General features: G+C 37.5%; 1 protein-coding gene across 3 annotated transcripts in view; it reads left to right on the top strand.

Moving 5' to 3' along the window:
- Nucleotides 1-21,530, top strand: part of WAPL (WAPL cohesin release factor) — a 64,928-nt gene extending 43,398 nt beyond the window's left edge. For all 3 annotated transcript variants that reach the window (XM_027698670.1, XM_027698668.1, XM_027698669.1), the window contains 11 exons: nucleotides 4,748-4,975; nucleotides 9,113-9,224; nucleotides 10,205-10,302; nucleotides 11,478-11,554; nucleotides 12,764-12,939; nucleotides 13,259-13,374; nucleotides 14,056-14,217; nucleotides 15,361-15,568; nucleotides 16,725-16,813; nucleotides 17,864-17,959; nucleotides 18,311-21,530. In XM_027698670.1, the coding sequence (XP_027554471.1) occupies nucleotides 4,748-4,975; nucleotides 9,113-9,224; nucleotides 10,205-10,302; nucleotides 11,478-11,554; nucleotides 12,764-12,939; nucleotides 13,259-13,374; nucleotides 14,056-14,217; nucleotides 15,361-15,568; nucleotides 16,725-16,813; nucleotides 17,864-17,959; nucleotides 18,311-18,376 (1,428 nt within the window). In that variant the 3' untranslated portion in view covers nucleotides 18,377-21,530. The remainder of the gene's footprint in view (nucleotides 1-4,747; nucleotides 4,976-9,112; nucleotides 9,225-10,204; nucleotides 10,303-11,477; nucleotides 11,555-12,763; nucleotides 12,940-13,258; nucleotides 13,375-14,055; nucleotides 14,218-15,360; nucleotides 15,569-16,724; nucleotides 16,814-17,863; nucleotides 17,960-18,310) is intronic.
- The last annotated feature ends 917 nt before the right edge of the window (nucleotides 21,531-22,447 follow it).

Here is a 22,447-nt window from a genome sequence, read left to right as displayed (position 1 = left end):
TCTCCTTGAGCACTGTTGTAATTGCAGTTGTGGGATGCCTTGAGTGTGTGCAGTGCTCTATGAGAAATCTAGGAAAGGTAAATTTTATCTACTTACGATAACATGACCTGAGAGTTAAACTGAAGCAGTTTGCATTTTCCTTCCTATCAGTGTTACCTCTGTGGGGTGTCCCTTGAGGTATTTTTACAGAAGTTGAACATACAAGATGTCACTGGAAATGGGTAGTAGATCTGTATATCCAGTCAGGTTTATTATTTTCTGTAATAGCTCTAGAAGAATGACATACAATGCAGAATGAAACTTTGCACCCACAGAAATAGATATTTCAGAGATGCTGTTTGACATCTTACTGTGGGTGGAGGGAAAAGCTGTACACTCTTAAGTAACTGATTTAGAGTAATAGCTTATTTTCCATCTCCCTCAAAAATTAGCGATGGCTAACGGTAAAACACAGGCACCAGGTTCAATGAATTCATTATTTTGTGAGCTGTCAAAATAGTGCCAAGTGATACTAGAAATAAATAAAGTACAGGCACGCTATTTAGGACAGTTGCCACCACTGAGATGCAGGAGATGGGCAGAGGACATCTACAGTTCCTTGGAAAGTGTACAAGCTTGCTGGGTGTATTTTTGGCTGTCTTTTAACAGTTACCATTATTCCTTCATTTTCCAAAGAAGCAGCACATGCAGTTCAAAAGGAAATTGCCTGCTATTATTAGTCTGCAGTAGCAAAAAGCATTGATTATATTCACTATTTTCAGTATATTTGATGAAACGCTCCCTTTTGTCAAGGAAAAAAAAATTTGTAGTTAGTGTTTTAATATAGTTACAGTACATTCTTGGTACAGGTTTTACAGTATTTTGAAATTACTGATTTATTAAACTACTCTTGATAAATGCTAATATATGTGCCCTAACTACTGACAGTATATGCTTCAAGATGGTCTTCTCTGTATAAGCATACTGTTTTTCTATACTACACTTCCATTCATTAATTATTTCACTATACAAAATGAATAAAATTTCTCCACTATCTCAGTTTGAAGTAACTCAAGTGTAATAAATCACACTAGGCTTTGCATGCATGGCTCAAATCCATTTAAGATATAGGATATATATATATATAAGAATAAGGATGTATATATAAGAATAAGGAGTGAGGGGAAAAAATGCACAATTATTTGGTTAATATTTTTCTTTCAAGTATTTTGGAGATGAGAAAACTGCCACAATTACATTGCTAATAGAAACAGATATGAGCATATACTGCATTCAATGTTCTGATACAGTGGAAGAGACTGAGGGTGGAGGGGACTCTTTAACTTTCCATAAGGAGTATAAAATAGCAGTTGCAGATTGACAGTTGGCATTTCTTTAACCAGCAAGGAAAACAAAATAACCAGCTATCTTACTGAGCTATGCCCGAAAATAATCACATGAAAATTACTTGTTCCACCAAAATTTTCTTGTAGACTTGTGTTTATGCTTAAGTTTTTAATTGACTTTGTCTCTTCAGTGATGCTCTATGAAGGTTTTGAAGTATTATTAATTTTGAAAATAAAACCTATATTTTCATAATAACTGTCAGTAGTTAAGCACAGAAACGTGGTTTTGTAATGTCTTCAGCATGTGAATAACTTAAAAAAAAATAAAAGTGCATTAAATGTAGTGCTGAACCCTAGAAAATAACCATCTGTTCCCACAAGCTGGAGTATAAATAGAACAAGCAAGAGAAGACAAGGATGAGAGTGGGTGTAAATGGTCTGCTGTTTTTGGAGTGTATGTTCAACTAGGATGTTTTCCTGAATCCTGTAGAAGTATGGAGTGCAAATCCGTAGTTAGATATGCCATAAAATTTCTGTCTAGAGCAAATTCTATTTATTTTAATTTTTTTCTTCTCTCCACATTTATTTGGAAGCAGAATGTGCCTTAAGCATCTTGAGAAATAGAATGGGATGGGGGAAGCTCATCTGAAAAAAAAACGCCCCTGTACTGCAATCTGTAAGGGAGGGATTTTGAGGGATTGATTGGATTCTTTGGCTGCTTTGTTTTCTTAGGATACTGATCAAAAATAAGTTGTACTAACAATTTTTCCCTCCTTCTCAGCTCAGAATTCTGTGTATTGTACCTGTAGGGCATGAGATAGCTTTCAGGCAGGGTGGTTAAACAGAAGATCAGAGCAAAACGTAGAGTTGTTTCATTCAAGATGAAACCAACTTGCTTACAGGGACTAAGAGAAACCAGTGTTAGAAAACCCATATCACTGACATGAAGCTAAAGCAGGTTTATTCCGTGTCATAATCACCATCCACATTTAAGGTCCTTACTTTTACGACATCGCTCTTTTCCTGTTGCGCATCAGCATTTGGAGGCTATTGGCCCGAGTCCCTCCTGTATGTGTGCTGGGGCAGGAGCCTGGTTCTTCTTACACAGAGCTAGTCCTCTCCTTTTTGTTTTTCCAGCAGTCCTGCAGCCTGAGACCTTCTGCATCATGTCTTGGTCACTTCTGATACATGAAAGTATTTTAAAACCTGGGAGGCAGATCTAAAGGGATATGTTGGCAGAGCTGGTGCAGAGGGAGAACCATTACTCCCTGCATGATGGAAAGCTGGACGGGTTGAAAAGAAGGGAACCTGGAACAGGCTTGGTACAGAGCTTTACAGAATGAGTGTGACTGCCCTTATCAGACTTTGGAGTATCTGTAAAGCATTTCTGAGTAGTGATCTAAGAACAGTCTCTGACTATTTGAAATGCCTAAATATTGGCAGCCCAGATTATAAATTCATTAGTTTCCCTCTGTTAACTGCTGCATAGTTTCCAGCTGATAGAAACTCCTTTGGGGGCTTAAGCAATTATTTTTTTTTTAGCAGGAAACCCACCTAGATAATGCTGGTCATTAGAAAATAGTTCTTCGTAGATATTGCTTTATTGGGTCTACGTTGGCTGAACAATGGTTAGTGGAGTAATCCTGTGTCCTGTTTAATCACTGTCGTCCTGAAAGAACCTCATCTTCCAGAGTCTTCCAGGAACCTGACATTTATTACAGGATAAGCCAGCTGCAAGTAAATCAAGAGTAAACATTTCTGTAATTAAAATTATAGAATTGCAAGGCTTACTGGGGAAAGTTAATAAAAATTAAGGGAGAACAGTGTATCCCTCACTGTGTAGATAAGTGGCATAGATTGCTTTCTGCTTTGCATCACTGATGTGATAAAAGGCTGGAGTAGTGATGTTCACAGGTAAGATTTTGTTGGATTTTTTTTTTAAACAACCCTGTCTCAAAGTTGTATTCACAGAAGGAGCTGTGGATTTGGAAACTCTTGCTTCCTTCCTTCAGTACTTCAAGTGCATCTTTGGTAGTTGGTCAGATTAAAGTCTTTATTCACCTGAGGATTTCCTTGACTCAGACAGGAAGGAGTTTTAACACAGCTTTTGATAGGCTGTCATCTGCCTAATCGTGTCTTGGAAATGCTGATACTGCTTAGTATGACCAAGTATGATCATTACTTGCTTCTAAAATAAACAGCAGTTAATGATTGCTTTGGTGGTTGGCTGAACTCTAAACAAGATGTTAATCAGCTCTGACACAGAAATACTGCTCTTTCGTGTTGAGCTGTACAACACTCACATCCCAGAATTAGTTTGTTTCCATTTTTAATTTACCTTCTACAGAAACAATTGCAATGGATGCATGCAGCCTGTTGACTCTTGAGTTGATCTCAGTAGGACACACATACCCCCCACACACCCCAGCTCTCATCTCCTCCAGTTGTTGTCAAAGGTTTCTGAAAGTTTTGTGCCCAGCACAACCCAGTTCCCTGGAACATTCTTCTCTTTACCATGACTCGGAGCTCAGTGCTCTCGGTGCAGGTGCTGTACTTAACAACACTGGGGATGGAGAGCTTTGCGCTCTCTCTCTCTCCACTGTCTTCTGTGTCCCTTCCTGACAGTCAGCTGCTGCTTTTGCTTTTCTGGATCCTCATGAAGATGAAGTTTAATTCCTTCTTTAAGGAAACTTTAATCTCCTTTATCCAGTAAGAGATCCCTCTACACCCATTCTGTATGAGATAGGGATGGTCAGGATAATAACATTCACATGTTAAGGACTGATGGGAACAGGGCAGGGGGAAAGCTGGTTTATGCTCTGGCTACTTCCAAAAAGCAGAATTCCCATGGAACTAAAATGTGTTTATGCTGAAAAGATTTGGATAAACTATTGACTGACAGACCTGTTTGGCAGAATCAGAATTTATTTCACCAGGCACTCCCCCTGTGTTACCCCCCCCCAGACACTGTCTCTGTGATCTCTGTATTTTCTGGTGCTGTCACCAGTTCATCCCCTCGAACCAGAATGTTCACCCACCTTGCCGTGTACCCTGTGCTTTTTCACTTTGTCCCCCTGCCATCTGTCTCTTCTGTAATACTGTGTTACTGGAGGTTCTGTTTCTTGTTCTGTCTGCAGCACTGAGCCCCTCAAAAGTAGAAACCTGTGCTTTTCTACTAGGATTTTGTAAATATCCTGAGTGCTTTGTGTCTCAGTCTGATTTGCTAGGAGAAAGCATTAGTAACTTGCTAGAAGGAATCTGTACAACAGCGAGTGCTCATGTGAGTGCTGGTGTACGTTGGGACTTGTCAGGCATTTTCTTTCATAAATCTTCAGCTCATTTATTAAAAATGGTAAAAGGTCTGCCTAAAATTATTATTAAAAACTAACTGGTCTCTCTCTTTCTTTCTTTCCCACCCCAAGAATTTGTCCCTTTGTACAGCAGCTCTGATGTACATCCTGAGCAGAGATCGCTTGAACATGGATTTAGACAGAGCCAGTCTAGATCTGATGATACGGCTTTTGGAATTGGAACAAGATGCTTCTTCTGCCAAGCTGCTGAATGAAAAAGACATGAACAAAATAAAGGAAAAAATTCGGAGACTCTGTGAAACCGTTCACAACAAACATCTTGATCTCGAAAACATCACGGTGGGTAACATGCTTTTGTTGGAAAGCCTTGGCAGTTGTGGAATGCTTAATAAAATGGAACTCGTGAGCATCATCTTTAATTTCGTATCCCCAGCGAAGAAGTTGTGACACTTTGTCTACCTTTGATGTATACATGGCTGCACTGCAAGTATTTTCTTCTTCCAACTTGAAATTTCCTTTTTAAAAGGCTGTTAGTAAAATAAAGGTATGGTGTTCTTCAGCTGTCTGAGTGTCCATTTGCCCCTTCTAAGGGAGCAATTACAAACAAGTACCACTTTAAATAACCATGTGTTTAAAGACCATGCTTAGATTATTGGATTCCATTTCTTTCCCTCAATTTTATATGTACTTTCACAAGCAAATAGGGGTTTGTGCATGGGAATAAGCGTGTTTTGTGTTAAATTGAAAATGTGGTGCAGGTTTTCCGATCTTAAAAAAACCCCAGCAATCTGTCCTACAGAAACTGATTTTTCCCTGCCCAAAGTGTGGTGGCAGATCTGTTGATTACCACAAATGTGGATGAGTTTTTTTTCTTCCCTTTCTCAACATACTTGCTTTTCATGAAAAGACCTTCAGCTGCAGCAGAGTGAACTGTTTTTGTTTAAAAATAAATTTAGCCATGGTTTGATGCTGGCTTAGAAAATAAAGGGCAAGTTACAAAGGCTTTTTAAAAGAGTGTATTTAAAGAATTGATTGACAGACTGACTAGATGAGTGGTCATAAATGACAAAATTTACTAACGTGTCATTGCATTCACCATATTTCAGTGTAGTGGATGTCGGTATGATCTTAATTTTTTAGCATCCTGTAATACATTCTGTTCAAGATTCTTACTAGGTTTTTGCCATTTTTCTTGTAATACTTATACCCAACAGGAGAAGCTTCTGATTTATTGTTTATGAAGGGAGTTTTTTAGAGCTTTATCTGTGCAAGTAGTATTCCAACTCCTGCCAGTAATTTGGAGTCAAGACTGTATTCCATATTCGGTTAGACTAAAGGATGATACGCCTTGTTGAGCTGACATTTTCTTTTGTAGCTTCTGTGACTTTTGTGTCACTTTAGGAAGGGTTTACCTTGGGGGTTTTCCATCCAAATCGGGGCTGTGGAACAGATAGCTGAGTTGGTATGAAAAGTCAGTATTATGTAGCAATAGCAAGAGCTGAATTTTGGGTGAGGAAGTTAATATCGATGACATCATTCCTAATCTTGGTAATCAGTTTGTGGTGACAGTGGAGAATTGTTTAGAAGTTTCAATTTTTTGTTCCCTGTGAACATATGAAACGTGCGGGTAGGGGGCTCATATTAGTTTTCTGACCTTGGAAATCTGCAAAGGAAGAATGAATTTGAGATTATATTCTCCACTTTGCGTTTACAGTGTGAAAATACCAACACAGAATGAAATTTGTTCTCTAGGTGGTGATCAGCTAGGAATTGGTATAATCAGAGTCTTATTTCAGTGCTGTTTTGGCACTGAAGGCAGCTCACATAGCACACAGTTTGTCAGTGCCAGGATATCTCTTGCACTATAAAATGTAAGACAGCTCCCTTTATTAAGCATGGAACAGCTGGTACAGGTTCCTCATTGCTAAAGCATCCAGCCACAAAGACCACTGTCTCCTGCTTGAGCTTTTCTCATATTCATAATCTGATCTAGCCTGATGCTATTTTATGAACTGTAATTCTGTTCTTGTGTTTTCTTAGGCATGGGTTTTAAAGGGAGAGGATCTATCAAAAGGGACTCTGTCTCTCTGTCCTGTGAGGAAAGCTGTTCATGAGTAATAATATCCTAGACCATCAATTTCAGCTGTTTTATTTGTGGGGGTTTTTTTCTGAGGCAGCTCTATTTTTTAAATTTATTTCGAGCTGTTGCTGTAAATGCACTGAATACTGTAGTACCTCACAGATGGAAACTGGTTTCCTCCCAGCTGCACTATCTAGAAGCAGAGACTGTATAGTGTTCAGAGAAGATTTGCAAGCCAAATGAGATGATTAGGTTCTCTTCCATTTTAAGATAGTAGCAATGGTAAGTTGAGACAATAATGAACTTCATATGTAGAAGATCAAGCTGCTTTTGGATGGATCTCTGTCATGAGATACAATAAGTAATCTCTGTTTTGTACCAGATGACAGGCAGAAAATGCTAACAAAAATGCAAATCTTCTGGGAGTAAAGAAAAGATCTGAGCTTTTTCAGACTCAGACATATCCACTGAGAAGCAGGAGGATTGCAGCAGATGTTTTGATAACTCTGATTTTTGCCTAACCAATTACACACCCTCAGTTTTTCAAACCTTGCACAGATCAAGTGAAGATGATCAATACTGGCTCTCTCTTCCCACAGACCATGTTCTTTGGGTGACTGTCTAGAAGCTAGGTTGGACTAATTTTTGAGTACTCAAACAGGTATTCAAAGGGTTCTGCTCTGAATATTAAAAATATAAACCCAAAAACGAAAAAGGAGTTCTCTGTGGGATGAATTTGTTCCAGGTTTTTTGTGCTGGCTTAGAAGAAGATAAAACCTGAAGAACTCAGCCTTCATGTTAGCAAATGGCCCTTTCCTGTCAGTCAGCACAGCCCTCTGTAGCTCATGCTTGTAGCCAGCTCCTCTCTTTTGCATCCTAACAAGAACCTTCAGAAGTGACTTCTCTTTCCAGATGATGAAAGAGGTTATTCTGGTTTTCACTGTCAGCATAAGGCTGAAAGCTTAAGGGAAGCATGTTTTGAACCTTTGGTGTTAAAATTTTGTAATAATTGACATAAAAATTGGATGCAATGGACGACTTTCCTCAAAAGCAAAAGGCTTGCAAGGTGTCATTGGTTTTATTTAAAAAAAAAAAAAAAAAAATTATGTTCTTATGCCCAGTAGTACAAATATCAGATTATATTCTCCTGGAGTCTAAGTCTTATTGCCCTTTGCCGTATTTCTAACCTTGTATGGCCTTTGAGCTTCTGTGGTGAAGGTATTTAGGAAGTTAACTAAATCTTTTGTAGCTGTAAAGATCTCCAAGGAGAGTTTTTAATCATCTTCTTTCAGTCAGGTTTAGATTATGCATGATTTCAGTTCCCCATGTTTCAAGCTCAATCTGTAAAGTGAGAGGAATCACCTGAGCCTGGTGAGTGCTGTTATTCCCAGGAGGGGCTGAGGTTTGAACTGCTGTCCTGGAACATCCTGCACAGCTCGGAAAGCACAGCCCTCCTTGGAGTGCTGCACATCCAATCTGTCAGGGAAGGAAGGTGACTTGAGAGTGGTAAAATTCAGTTGGTTTTAGTGAGATCTTATGGCTTTTTCTTTGGCCTTTATGTACCATATATGAATTTCTTAAGCTTATGGTAGTTCAGATTTGCCTCTGTGTTTTCCAGGTGTTACAAGAAATCTGTACTAGTTGCTTTTGCATAGGTGTAAACCTGTATGCATACAAATGTTTTATTGTTAACATGTCTTTAACTAGAAGCCTTTGGAAAAACAAGTTATAGTCTTGACTTAACAAATGGTGTTGGTTTTGGTTAAAGACAATGCAGGGGGTTATTTAAGATAGTCACCTAAAATCTCTTCAGCTTCTATTTGCAGGGAGTGAACTTATCTTTGCTATAGCTAAATTTCTATATGTGTTCGTCCTTTTAAAAGAAAACTGAATCAGTAAATAGAGTAACATTTTTGTACAGTGTTTCAGTTTAATTGCTTTATTCCATGTGTTTAAAATTAAAAACACAAAATACCTACGTTGGAAGCAAATATGTTCTACAAGCACAGAGCAAATGTGTGTGTGAGCCAGGGAAGCTGTGTTCACTCTGGCTTTTCTTGTTGGTTTTTTTTTTCCTGCCTGGCTGATTTGTCCATTTCCTTCCTCCAGTTGTTTCTTTTGATAACAAAAGAAACAAATGAAAGGAGTCTGCTTGGGTTTTCTAAGCTATTAATAAAATAAAGAAAATTTTAAAATGCAAAGTACCTTTTTATCAGTACTGACTTTTTTTTAAGATATACATATTTTTTAAGTCTGTCCTTGCTCCCTCTGCTGGTTCTTCTACTCAGAATCTCTCCTGCTGTTTTTTATGGGTTTTATGTGACGTGTATTTGTATGATTTGATATATCCAGCTGCATGTGATGATTTCACTAATTCCAGAACCTCCCTCTTTCAGACCGGGCATTTGGCAATGGAGACATTACTGTCTCTCACCTCAAAGCGAGCTGGGGACTGGTTTAAAGAAGAACTGCGACTTCTGGGTGGTCTGGATCATATTGTAGATAAAGGTACATTGAAGATACTGCTTTGACAGTGTGAAAAAATAGTGAATTGTAGTCGATGTTTGCTTTTATTAATGTTCATTCTCTGTGGTTAAAAGCAGAAAAATTATTGGCTGTGTTAAAAATAAAGTACACAATTCAATATCAAGTTATTGAGAAATATTTGTGACTTTATTCTGTTGCATGTGGGGTCGAAAGCAGTTTTAATGTTAAACAGAATGTGTATAATGTTGCATGTAATGTGTGAGATTAAAAATGTCTTAAACTAGATTAGAGGTTACTGTGTTATATATCTCTGTTCAGCCCACAAATACAGCACACTTTTTGAGAGTAGATTTCCTTTGCAGTCTTCTAGAATTGTATTCAGACCTAATATTTTTTAACTAAATATCCCAGAGGAAGTCAGCCCTTCAAGAAAAAATGGTGGGGGTTTTGTTTTCATTAATTTTTCAAAGATATGTCTCAGGTTTTTTTGAGCATCTCACAGGTAGGAAAAGGGACATTTTTAAAATGAATTCTTGAACTGAATAAAACTGGGTCTTAAGTGAGCAGAGGAAGAACAAAGGAAGGATTGGAGAGATGAAAGTGTTCAATTTGCACATGGTTTCAGGTTATGATTTCAGATTTGTGAAGTGTGGGGAGCGTGTGCTTGCTGTATCTCTTTTCTCTGCTAGAAACCAGTCCACTACAGTTAAGGAACATAGTCATGTGCTGGATAATCTCTTCTTTGTCAGGAGAAAATAAGATATATGATTAGGTAATTTGTAGCAACAATCACTAACTTGTAAAGCCAAAGTGTTAAGGTTTGTTTTTTAAATTTACTTGAAGAAATGAAAAATGCTGATCATAATTGTTTCCTAGCATTCATTGCAGGTGTGTAAAGTGTAAAACAAGGTTGGTAGAAACTCTGAGTAGCTACTTAGTTTGTACAATTGGGTTTTGAAGATCTCTTTCTGATAGTGGAAAACAATTTCTTTTGTGTTTAGTTAAAGAATGTGTGGATCACCTAAGCAGTGATGAAAATGAAGAGAAGTTGGTTGCTTCGTTATGGGGTGCAGAAAGATGTTTACGGGTCTTAGAAAGCGTGAGTATGAGCAGATACATTGCATTTCTGAAAACCCTTCTCAGGCAGACCTTTTCAGTGTAACAGTCTTTCAGGATATAGTTGCATTACAACACTAGAATGTTGATTTTCTTTTTTTTCATAGACTGTACTAACTTTCTGGTGTTTATCAGTGTTTCTGGAATGTTTGAAAATCTGTTTTACTATTCTGTATGTATGTACTGTGTTCCAGGTTTATTTTCAGTAAGAATAACTAAATGTAACACGATGCTTTTTCTTAAGTTCCTATGAAAAGCTGCTGTTTATGGATGTTGTTTTCATGGCATGAGTTTGACTCTTCAGTGTGTGTCTAGTAATAGCTGATCATTATAGAAGCAGCATTTTCTTAGAAGCAATAAACCAATGTATATTTTAAGAATTGCTAATTTGAACCATCATCTGGCTAAGTGCTGAAAGAGAAAACTGCCCTGAAAGGCAAAGTAGTACTGTCATCAGTTAAGCATGTAAACGGAGATGGTAAATATTTCTTTGAGAACTTTGAACAGAATCAAAATATATGGTACTTTTGTAGAGCTTAATTGACAGGAATGGTTAGTGTGTGCTTCTCTGCTGAGTTTGGTGTTTGTTACTAGTGTTACTCTGTTATTGTGATACCATAAGCAAGCAGGAGAACATTGTTATGTTCTAGCAACACATCTCCACGTATCAGAAAGCGACATTTGGGATCAGAGTTCAATGAATCTCACTGAACACCTTGAACCCAGGTTAGAGGGCAAATAGCTACAGTGGTAACTTTCTTCACTAAAATAAAGGGACAGACTCAAAGATAGTATAAACACAAGCTAAAAACTGAGAAAGCTGAACAATTGTTGGAAAGGTGTCTGCCTAAAAATACTTGTTACGTGCCTTGTCAAAGGTGAGAGAAAAATTTTCAGATCCATTTTCTGCTTTTAAATTGGATAGTGGAATTTCCAAGCAACACTAGAAGAGCCTTGTTTAGTGTTAGAATATTCAAATTTGAACTTGAGGATGGTTCGTGATGTAGTAATGGACAATGAGAAGTGAAAGTTTACACTGGATAATAACCAAGAAATGTGGAACTGAATAAAGTGGAGTAGTAGTGAAAGGCAACACTTCTCTTTCAGGTAAAGAAAACCCCTCCTATTTTTAACATTACTTTCTCCTTCTGTTTTTAGGTAACTGTGCATAATCCAGAAAATCAGAGCTATCTGATAGCATACAAAGACTCACAACTCATAGTCTCCTCTGCTAAGTAAGTTGTAAAAAAAAAAAAAAAAGACAGTTTGGTGCAACACTTCACATGATAGGGGGGAAAAAATAAACAAAAAGTTATACCAGAATATTCGGGGGGGGCATAATCCCACGATTTCCACTGTTGCTTTCCATTAAGTAATGCTGAAGTTAATTTAGATGAGGGTATGGACAGCTAACAGAGTACTATCAATGTCCAGTGCTGCTGCTGTTGGTTCTGTAGAAGCTGCAGACTCTAGATTCGGCTCCATCTGTACCAAGTTTAGTAGGAACACAGAAGAGGGCAGTTATGAAGCTACACTTATTTGCCGTGTTTTCATTGTGCTTATGTATTTGCTGAAGTGGAGCATAACAGAATTGACAGTGTAAGTAAGAATTAAAACAGTGGAATTCTGTTCTTGGCTGTTCTCCCTGGCAGAGATTTTTGTACAAACACCTCTAACCCATTTATCAATCTGGGTGAGGTCTCAGCTGGCTGGCAGAGACTGTCTGCCCCTTGTATTGCTCTCTCTCTTCATAAGAGAACAAATGAAGACGAAAGTTTGACTTTGCAGACCTCATTGGAAAAATAATTTAATGGTTGTGGGTTAGATATTGGAGTATTTTTTTAAATTAAAACAAAACAAATTGCAGTTTAATATGCTATTTAGACCAATGTATATTTTGGATATTTCCAGTTTAATTTGTAACTTAATTCAGTGTAGAAGTTTAACATGAAACTGATGTTATGCAGTAGAATTGTGCCTATGGTCCATTAGTGTTACAAGATTAAGATTTTACTAGTAGGAAGTCATGTGTCATTTCTTACAGAATGGAAATAACTCTGAGAAGAGAACAAGAGAAAATTTAGATAACGCTGTCAGAATCATGTTGTGCCTTGATGACCAGAGCGTATGAGAGGCTGAGTTTGTAGGAAGAGGAGATATCTCTTGTAAGACCAAGTGCTGAAGCTGGGAAGGAAAATTAACTTTTGCTCTTGAAAGACCAAGCTGATAAAGCTCTAAGCAACAAAACTTTCCTGGGTTTTATTTTTCATAATTTCAGTTGAGCTTATGAAAGATTTTATAGGTGATAAGTTTATGTCTCCCTACAGACTGGGCATCTGGATATCAGAAAAATTCTGCATAAGCTCTATTTGAGTTAAGGATAAAGGTGGAATGTTCTGTGTGTTATGAAGATAATTTTGTTCTACCTTTTGTTCTCCCTTCAGAGCCCTGCAGCATTGTGAGGAGTTAATCCAGCGATATAATCGTGCTGAAGACAGTATCTGTCTACCAGACAACAAGCCTTTGCCTCATCAGAATGTAACTAATCATGTGGGTAAAGCAGTGGAAGACTGTATGAGGGCCATCATTGGGGTCTTGCTCAACCTGACAAATGATAATGGTAAAATAACAATTATTTTGCATATTCTCTGATAAAGCATCCAATAAAACATTAATTTAAACCGTTTTTTGGTCCTGATTAGGGTCTTTCCATGTACAGTGCAGTGAAGCAGTTATGTATGGTAGATGCTTGCTTAGAGCCATCAGTAATTTGTCTTTACAAGCTGAATGAGTAATTGCAAGTGTAAAGTGTTTGAGGTGTGTGCTTGGGCTGGGGGAGGCTGGTTTGTCCTTAGGGCCAAAAGGTTTTTATCAATCTGCTTACCATTATGAACATGAGTATTGTCAAAATTGAACCTCTCAACTCTCTTTGTTTACAGAATGGGGTAGTACAAAAACAGGTGAACAAGATGGTCTGATAGGCACAGCAATGAATTGTGTGCTTCAGGTTCCAAAGTTCCTACCTCAAGAACAGAGATTTGATATTCGGGTGCTGGTAAGCTATTGTGTTTGTTACATTAACAGAACATTGTTTGTCCCCTTCTTGCCCATTGAACTACTTTAGTTCCACATTAAGAAATAGTTTCCTCTACACTTTTCATTGGCTTTATATATATATACACTTAGTGAGGTATTTAAAGTTTTTGCAAGGATTTGGTGGGTTTGAGGTTTTTATTCCTGTGTTTGGTGGGGAAAAACGTGCACTGCTTGGTGAACAAAGAGATTCACCTAAATGACAGTGAATTACTATCAAACATCTTTTCAACTTTGGAAATATGATGTTATTGTGTAAGATAAAGGCTTTGTCAAATTTACCTCAGTTTATGTAAAATAGACCAGTGTGGCCTAAATAGCAACAGCGAAATTGTGTACGTGAAGGATCTCTTAAGAACATAATCTGAAGGTTGGATACATGAATCCCTAACCTGTAAATGAATTCTCAGCTCCAGAAATGTTTTCATGTTCAGAACTGGAAAAATGGAGATGCCTCTATAAAAGTTCTCCTGTAAAGGGATCTCTGCCGTGTATTTCTTTAAATCCTGTTCCCTCTGTCTATCAGACATAAGGGTGTGTTAGTAAGTTATGTATCCTCAGATAAGGACTAAAGAAGACATTTTTTTGCTGAAGTGTCTTATTTTAGTGTGTGTAATCCTTTCTGACTCTCCAATTCTTGCAGGGATTGGGTCTGTTGATCAATCTGGTGGAATACAGTGCCCGGAACAGGCACTGTCTCGTCAACATGGAGACATCGTGTTCCTTTGACTCCTTGTGCACGGGCGAGGGAGACGAGAGCCTGAAGATCACTGGGCAGATTGATGCTGTTCAGGCTTTAGTGCAGGTAAGAAATGCTTGCCCTCTGACAGCTGCCATTTCTCATTATCAGACTGTCAAGGGGAAAGGGAGAACTCGGAAATGAAGATGTGTCAGAATTTTTTCTGTTTAGTAATTTGAGTAATACAACATAGTGGGGGAGAGGGGTGCTGCTCAAAATTCTGACTTTTGCCATACTGTCCACTACACAAACAGCTTTCCTGGTAGAAGACAGTGGTATCATTATCACAGACATCCAAAGGCTGCTCTCATGTCCATAAAGCTTTTTTGTTACTATACAATTTATTTCTAGTTTTATTGTTCCTAAATGGTTTACTTTGACTTTTGTTTTAAGCCAGCTGTAAAAACTGTAAGCTACTTTTCTCTTACATACAGATGTAATTATTATGGATGTGAAACAGCATTCTTAAACACTGTGTTTACTGGCTTGTTAAAAAAAAGAAATCCACTGGTACTACCATGCAAACTAAAATTAAAAAATGGAGAGGAAATGACAGACTTTTTATTTCAATGGAGTTAATTTTGTGGTTGCTTTTAGCAGTTCTGTTAACTATATGGAATAACTGTCCAGCAGCAGACAAAAAAAAATCAACAATAAAAATAATGATATTAAATATCTTAATGTATACAGTTTGGTAATATTTAAAAGTAGTCATTTTATTATTTGGAAAATAATTGACAAGATATAAATGCACAATATGAGATTACTGGTTCATTCACATTTTTGATAAGTCATTTTAAATTACTCCTTCATACTTTTACTTTTTACATATCAAGGTAAAAGCTAAGAAAGCCAAGGGCGTGTAGCTAGCATGCAAAGAAAACGAAAATTGGTGGACAACAGAGATGGACAGGAAATTATGGCAACTTTTAGTCTGGAAGCCATGTCTCAAAGAAAGCAATTAAACATTTACAGTGCCCAAAAGAAGCCTGGCAGCTGGTTCAACACTGGGGAGGGAGATCTTGCTGTGGAGCTGTTGGGACAGATTATATTTTCCTTTGAAGAAGAAAAGGCTATTGTTAAGAAGAGTATTGAAGACTAGCTGTATTAAGGGGTGAATTGTGAATGGGAAATAAACTTTCCAGTATTAAGTCAGTGTGTTTAGGGTTTAATTTATAATGAAAATTGTCCTGAAATTTTCCCCATTAGCTATTCCTGGAGTGTGAGCGAGCGGCACAGCTGGCTGAGAGCCAGACGGATGAGTTGATTAAAGAAGCTCCTACTGCTCAGCATGATAAGAGTGGGGAATGGCAGGAGACAAGTGGGGAGATCCAGTGGGTCTCCACAGAAAAGCCAGATAGTACTGAAGAGAAGGTTAAGAAGGAAGAAGATGATGAAGAACTTGATCTTAATAAAGGTATGTCATCTGGCTGTGATGAGCTCAGCAAAGGCAAAGAACTGTGTGATTGCATGAAGTCCCACCTTGTCCTCTGCTTCCCACCTATATGCAGTCTCTTGGGCTGAGATTTCCAGGTGAAACTGCTACAGACCATAAGTAGGAGCAGTTCAGAGCTGAAGTATGAGAAGTGGAAGAAATTATGCTACTTTTTATTTATTTAATAGTACTTTTTATTAGTTTCTTAAAAAAATCCAAAACAAACAAAAAAACCCCAAAACAAAAGAGACCCAAAAACCCCAAAACCTTTTTAGGGATCTTGTTCTTCTGAAACAGTCCTTGTAAGTTATCTGCCTTAATTTTGTTTCCCAGGGTTCTTGTTTTAAGCTACTTTTAAGGGTTGAGGCTTTTTTCCCTCCTCTCCCTATTTGCATGTGTGCCTCCTCTGTCCCCATCTTCTCTGTGTCTGTCTTCTCACTCCATCAGTGGTATCTCAGGTATCTGCGTAACGCCTTGATGTGCTGCATCTTTGGTAGCTTGTCCCAGGAATTTGAGTATCTCTAAGCTGTGATGTAGTTTGTCTCTCGAAAACGTATCATGTCTGAAACATCAGTCCTCCTTTAATCTTCCAAATGTAGGTGCAGTGTATTATTTCTAATAGTGTTTTAATCTTTTGTTCATAGGTGTGGTATATTACTTTCTCCAACCTTGCTTTATATCCTTCCTCCTTTTTGTAGCTCCACCAACTGGTGTCTGCAGTTATTTGTGGTTTGCAAAAAATGCTGAGTCATCACCAAAAAAAAGCTGTATCTGCTGTCCTTAACACTATAAACTGCTTTGGGTGGAAGTCTTACTGGCTTATAGTATCACATGAAAAATTTACACTGGTAGTTTGGTGTGTTCAGCATGAAGTTTGCACATTGAAATGGCAAATAATAAAATACTATCCAGCAGAATGAGTTAAAAGTCAATGAAAACCATTTCTCTTGTCGAGAATGTGCTGCTGAGTCAGTAAGTAGGGTACTTCCTGATTCCTGCCTCTGAAATCTCAGTCCAAGAGCTCATTTTGTTTGAGAAAAAAGTATTCTGGAAAGTGATAATGAAAGATTGTATTTGAAGCAGTAAAAGATAGCAGCTGGTTAGAGAATACAATACACTCAGTTGTCTCTTTTTACAGCTCTTCAGCATGCTGGGAAGCACATGGAAGACTGCATTGTGGCCTCATACACAGCATTGCTTCTAGGCTGTCTCTGCCAGGAGAGTCCAGTAAGGGAATAAGTTGCTCTTAAGTCCAGTATAATTTTTAGTGAAGTAATAATTTGCTGTATTAAAAGGGGTTAATTAAATTAGGCTTCAATGTGAGCTAGTATGCTGATGAAGCTACATTGATGTATACAGCTTTGTGAAAAGTTGCCAGACGTAAAAACAAATTTTCTGAACATCAGTATGTTTCTCAAAAACAGTTGGAATTGAATATTTAACCTCTTTCACCTCTCTCCCCTTATTTGTAGCCAGCAAAAGAACTTAGTTTGGAAAGGCAAAGGCAAATTGGCCAGCCTGTGCTTTCTCAGTAAATAAGCACGTTACCATCAGACTTAAGTTTATTCTTTATCAGTCTGCTTTATTTGTTTCCTCCACTGAAATTACATGAATTTGTGTATGTCCATATTAGGTCAAGACGATTGCCTCAGATTGGAAATATGTAATAGAAAGCTGAAGTTAAAAGTACAGAACTCTAATGGCTGAGAACTTCCTAAAGTTTCCTATCAAATATATGCTCAAATGAAAATGAGGTTCAGACCTGCCTTCAGGCTTGACTAAATTTGCCGTGGTGGCAGAAATGGTCTTTAAGGTGCTGTTCTGTGCCTTTGTACTGACTAGTGTCTGTACAATTCTAGTGTTTGGAGTGAGACTGACAATAAATTCAGTAATTCTCAACCCTTAACAGTTGTAAAGGGAGAGTCTCTCCATGTCAGAAGAGTGACCTGGTGGGGTTTTTAGTTCTTGATAATCTTGTGGGTCCTGGGGAGGTCTGACAGTCCTTTTTTTTTTTTTTTTACTATTTTTTAAGGGGAAAAAACCCAAACCATCAAACCAACAACAAAACATATTTTAGCAGTTGTTGTTGTCTAGAAATATAAACACTGTAAACATATGAATGTTGCTTAAAAGAGACTTAAATCATAAAGATGACTGCAAAAGCCATCTTAATAATCCTATGAATATACTTGTCTTATTGCATATCACATGCAGAGTACTATAGTTCTGTGTTAGAAAAATATTTCCCAAATGAAAAAAGATTCTTTTGTTTCTTAGATCAATGTGACTACTGTGAGGGAGTACTTACCTGAAGGGGACTTCTCGATAATGACTGAAATGCTCAAAAAATTTCTCAGTTTTATGAACCTTACTGTAAGTAATATATATTTTAAATTGATGTATGTAGATATTTTTGTAATTGTGTTTTTTGTTAATATTTCATCCATTTTTAGAAGCATTAAGTTTTCAGTTTTTGTCTTGATAAGAGCACACGATGATACCCCCTTTTTAAATACTGAAGACCCATTTGTCTGTCCTAATTTTGCCTGTCATTATATTGTGATTGGTCAGGAAAATACTTTTGATTGTCTGCCTGAACCCTAGTTGCTTTTATTGATATATAATTGTAAACACTAAAATTGTGAAATTAGAATAGCTCTCAAATATTTTAACAAGGTGTTACAAATGCTTGTTTGTTACTTCTGTTTTCTGTTGCATTTCCAGTGTGCTGTTGGAACAACAGGCCAGAAATCTATCTCTAGGGTGATTGAATACTTGGAACACTGCTAGATACTTAACTTCCGCTGCAGGCACTCTAATGCTGGAGCTACCCTTAGACAAAAGAAGAAGTCATGAAAGAAGTCCTTGAAGGATATACCAAGAGCATTCATCTGTGTCATTCGTGTTCGGATTTTTAAGGCTACCTGGTCTCTTAACCATGCATTCAGCATTTTCTAAAAGACAGTTACTACATCAATCTGCAACTATCAAAAATGAGGGGAAAAAGGTTCTGAGGAAAGTAAATAAACCTTGCTGTTTATGATGCAGTGCAGTATTTAAATATTTTTGGCAGGGTCTGCCCTCCCTATCTTTTTTTCTTGCTTTGTTCGTGACAAGTTTCAAGGGGAAAAACTTGCTGCTGATAGTGCAACTGCTGTTTACTGTTGAGCCACTGTTTCATGCCAGCCAGGTGCAAAGGCAGCTTAGCTACTGAGGTATCAAACAAATGTTCTAATAAAGAAGTTCTGGACAGCAGCACCGCTCCTATTTGAGTTTAATTTGCTCTTGCTTTTTTTATTACTAGATAATTCCAAAATCATAAAATATAAATTTTTAAATACTTTTGTGATTTTAACTACTGTCTATATTTAAAATTTGTTGGAATCCAAAGAGGCGAGGATTGGATAGTTTATTTTTTATACTGTTTTGATTGAAATTAGGTCGTTGAACTATTTCTCAGTTCTACAACTCCCATGGCCCATGTACTGTAACGTGACAGACCATAACGCTTTGTAGTTCCAAGCATGCAGCCCCATCAGCACACAAAGCCATTCTGAGGGTATGTTATCCACTGAAGAAATAGGGACTGTAAAAAGTTGTGCCCTGTTTAAAAAAGCAAATGAAATAAAGGAAAAAAAATACTAAAAAAAAAAAAAAAAGATACTTAATCCCAGGGTAGTTTACACTTCTAATAAGCAAAAACTTTGAAATGCTGTTTTAGTTTGTTTCAAGGAAGAACTCAAGGTGTGTTTTATAATGTTCAGTACAGAGAATTTGGATGCTTTAGGGGGAAGAATTTTAAAGAAGCTAAAACACCAATGGGGATTAATGTTTCCAGCTGACATAATCTTTCTATTTCATTCTTCTGTAGTATGACGAAGTTGAAATGCATACAACACAAAGCCTTAAATTGCTGATATAGCTAAGATTTTGTTCAGTCTGAGGTCTAGTTCACAGCAAAGCATTGTGTTTGAAGACTGAAGTGGAACAAAGAATCCCAGAAAATACATGACTTTTTTTAGCAATTTTTTTCTTGCACTCACTATTCAGACCAACAGAATTGGTAATTGTTTTTATTAAGGTGGTCTTGAATATTTGCAGACTGTTCTGGATCTGCTTCGCTGACATTTTTAAATACCTGTATAGGTAGTTACATCGTGTTACTCCATTGAATTTGTAAAACTTGAAGCCATAAGAATATTAGTTCTATGTATAATGAGGAGGAAATAACAGGAAATCTAACCTGCTTTTAGATCTTGTGTTATCTCCATGTATAAAGTTAAGAACTTGTGCTTTTGTATCAGTGCCAGCTGTAAATTTTTTACATACAGTGGCTGCCTTCTATGTCTTCCTATTTTTGATAATGCAGATTGTTGGGAATTCTGTAAGGAAGTAACTGATTAGCGGCAAAAATCTTATGTTGGTCATGTTTTTTTGCGTTTTCTCTCATCACCTTCTAAAACTTAGTGTATCAGTGTAACTTAGAAAAGTTTTTGAGGTTGTATTCCCCTTTGTTAAAAAACAAAAAACCAGTATTGAGAGAGAGGGAGAAACTGGATGTAAATGGTCTATATCAGGAGGAAATGATTGAATATTTGGCCCATCTAGTTTTCTGATTTTAGAGATTTTCACTTATAATGGAATTTCAAATTGATTATATAGTTTTCTGTGGAGAGATGGCAAGAGAAAAGAAAATGAAAATGTGATGATGGGGGAAAGCAGGGACAACTACCTTTCTTCGTTACACTGGTAATTGTTTGGGAATTGATTTACCTCAGTGTTTAACAGTTTTTTTAAAATGTAACTAATTGTCAAGCACTGACAAATGCAGATACTTTTTTTTTGAGGGTGGGGGGAGAAATCACCCTGTGAACTGCAGTGCGTTTTTGTGTGTTAGACCCTCAAATAACTCTGCATTAAAGGGTACTTGAGGCCAACTTGCAAATTAAAGTTTTAAAGTAACTTTTTTTCCACTGTAAATATTTGTGTAAATACTCTCAATTGGAAATTAGAACAGTAGAGTACTTTTCTGAATCCAATCCTATTTTTATTTTATACAGTATTTCTCAGCTGTGATCTTTGGAGCAAAAGCCAACGGCAGGAAAAATAGTTTGTACCAGTTTCATGAAGTATGTCTTTGGGTTTTTGTAAATAATTTTAACTCAAATAAAATTGCTACTTTCAATACATATCTTGTCTTTTAACATGCAATAAAACACTCCTCTGAGTGATTGCAGCAAGAAGGCAGTGTCAGGTAAATTGCTAAAAGACAAAAAAAAAAAAGGCAAAAAATAATAGTGGAGCATCCTGAGAGTGGTGCTTTGCTTTTCTCTTGTGTGTTTGGACAACAAAATTCAGTGCCTGGACCTGAGGCTGTGGTCAGTCAAACCAACCAAGCCTGGACATTTTCTGGAGGTGATGTACTGTGTCTCTTGATGCATTTTGAAGTTCTCTACCTAAGTTGCCACTGATCTTTCAGTTAGAACTCTCAGGAGCTATTGTCAGAATAACAAAAATGTGGTAGAGCGTAAGGGAAATGGGACAGTTGTTATTCTGGTGGTACTTTTCACATCAAGGGGCATGTTAATGGCTTCTTTATTCAGTGAAAAATGAGGAAATTACCATGAGCGTTGCTCTGTTTCTCGATTCATATGAACGATGCTTTAATTTCCAGATGGATTTTTTCCCATGGATTTTTCCCTAATTGGTACAACTTGATACGGGTACAATATGCAATAATTCATGAGCTGTAAAGTGAGTTGAATGTGATGTGTCATCTCGTTGCCACTTCAACAAGCTTCAGCATAATGTAACTATTTCTGTGCTGTAAAGGAAACGTTACTGGAGTTTGAAATACTGAGTGGTATGTTATTGGTATGTGGTACTGTAAGAGGCAAATGCAGCTTTGTGTAAGCAAATGTTTAAAAAAAACCTGGTAAAAGTATTTCCTCTTGTTTATTTTGTTGGTAGTTATGTAATGGAAGCTTTGTGTGTGGATGCTTTGAGATGACGTCAGCATTTTCAGATTAACGGGACAATTGTGAAGCTGCTGCAGAAGATTTGGGAGTCATAGCCTTTCACATAAATTATTTCCCTTTCAGTCTGTCTGAAATACTTGATTTGCATAATAGCAAAGTGATCTGGCACGATGTAGTGACACTGATTTACCAGGAGCTTAACACAAGAGCAGGCAGCAGTGCTGGAGATGATTCCTTAAGCTGGCCCAAGGGAGCTGGTTTTGTGCTGTCAGTAGAAGGTGATCACAAAGGTATAAAAGCTTCACTCTCCCCCCCCCCCCCAAGCCAAGCATCAGTGCCAAACACACAGCTGGAATAGTGTGGTTCTGCTGGGGGGCTGAGGAATGCTGCACAGCCTCTTTGGGTGGGCAGGGTGACAGTGAGGATTCTCATATCGCCTCTGTGTTCTGAGTTCACAGATTTCACAGAATATTCTGAGTTAAGGGGGACCCACAAGGATCATTGAGCCCAACTTGTAAGTGAATGGATCATCTGGGGATTGAACCCACAACCTTGGTGGTGTTAGCAGCATGTTCTAACCAACTGAGCCAGTCTCAGGGCTCTGGGGTGTTACATTGGTTTAAGTCTTTCTGGAAAAGAATATTCTAAAAGGTGTTCTTGCTTTGAACCATGTTTTTGGGCTCAGGTACCTCACTGAATTGATAAAGATGTTTTCGGTGTCAGATGCAGTAGTGAGCATTCTGTCTTCCCTCATTTTTCCTTTCTGGGCATCACCAATTCCTGCTTTTAGTAAGCAGAAGTCAAAGCATGCTTGATTAGCTGGGGCTACTTTTAGCCAAGCCACAGTAAAGTTTCTTTTCATGGATGTGGTACTTTTCTTGTT

The sequence above is a fragment of the Neopelma chrysocephalum genome, unplaced genomic scaffold (assembly GCF_003984885.1).
Source record: "Neopelma chrysocephalum unplaced genomic scaffold, ASM398488v2 Primary Assembly neopelma1_131, whole genome shotgun sequence".
NCBI classification, from domain to species: Eukaryota; Metazoa; Chordata; class Aves; order Passeriformes; family Pipridae; genus Neopelma; species Neopelma chrysocephalum.
The sequence above is the reverse complement of the archived record's forward strand: the minus strand, read 5'-3'. Positions and strand labels throughout refer to the sequence as shown.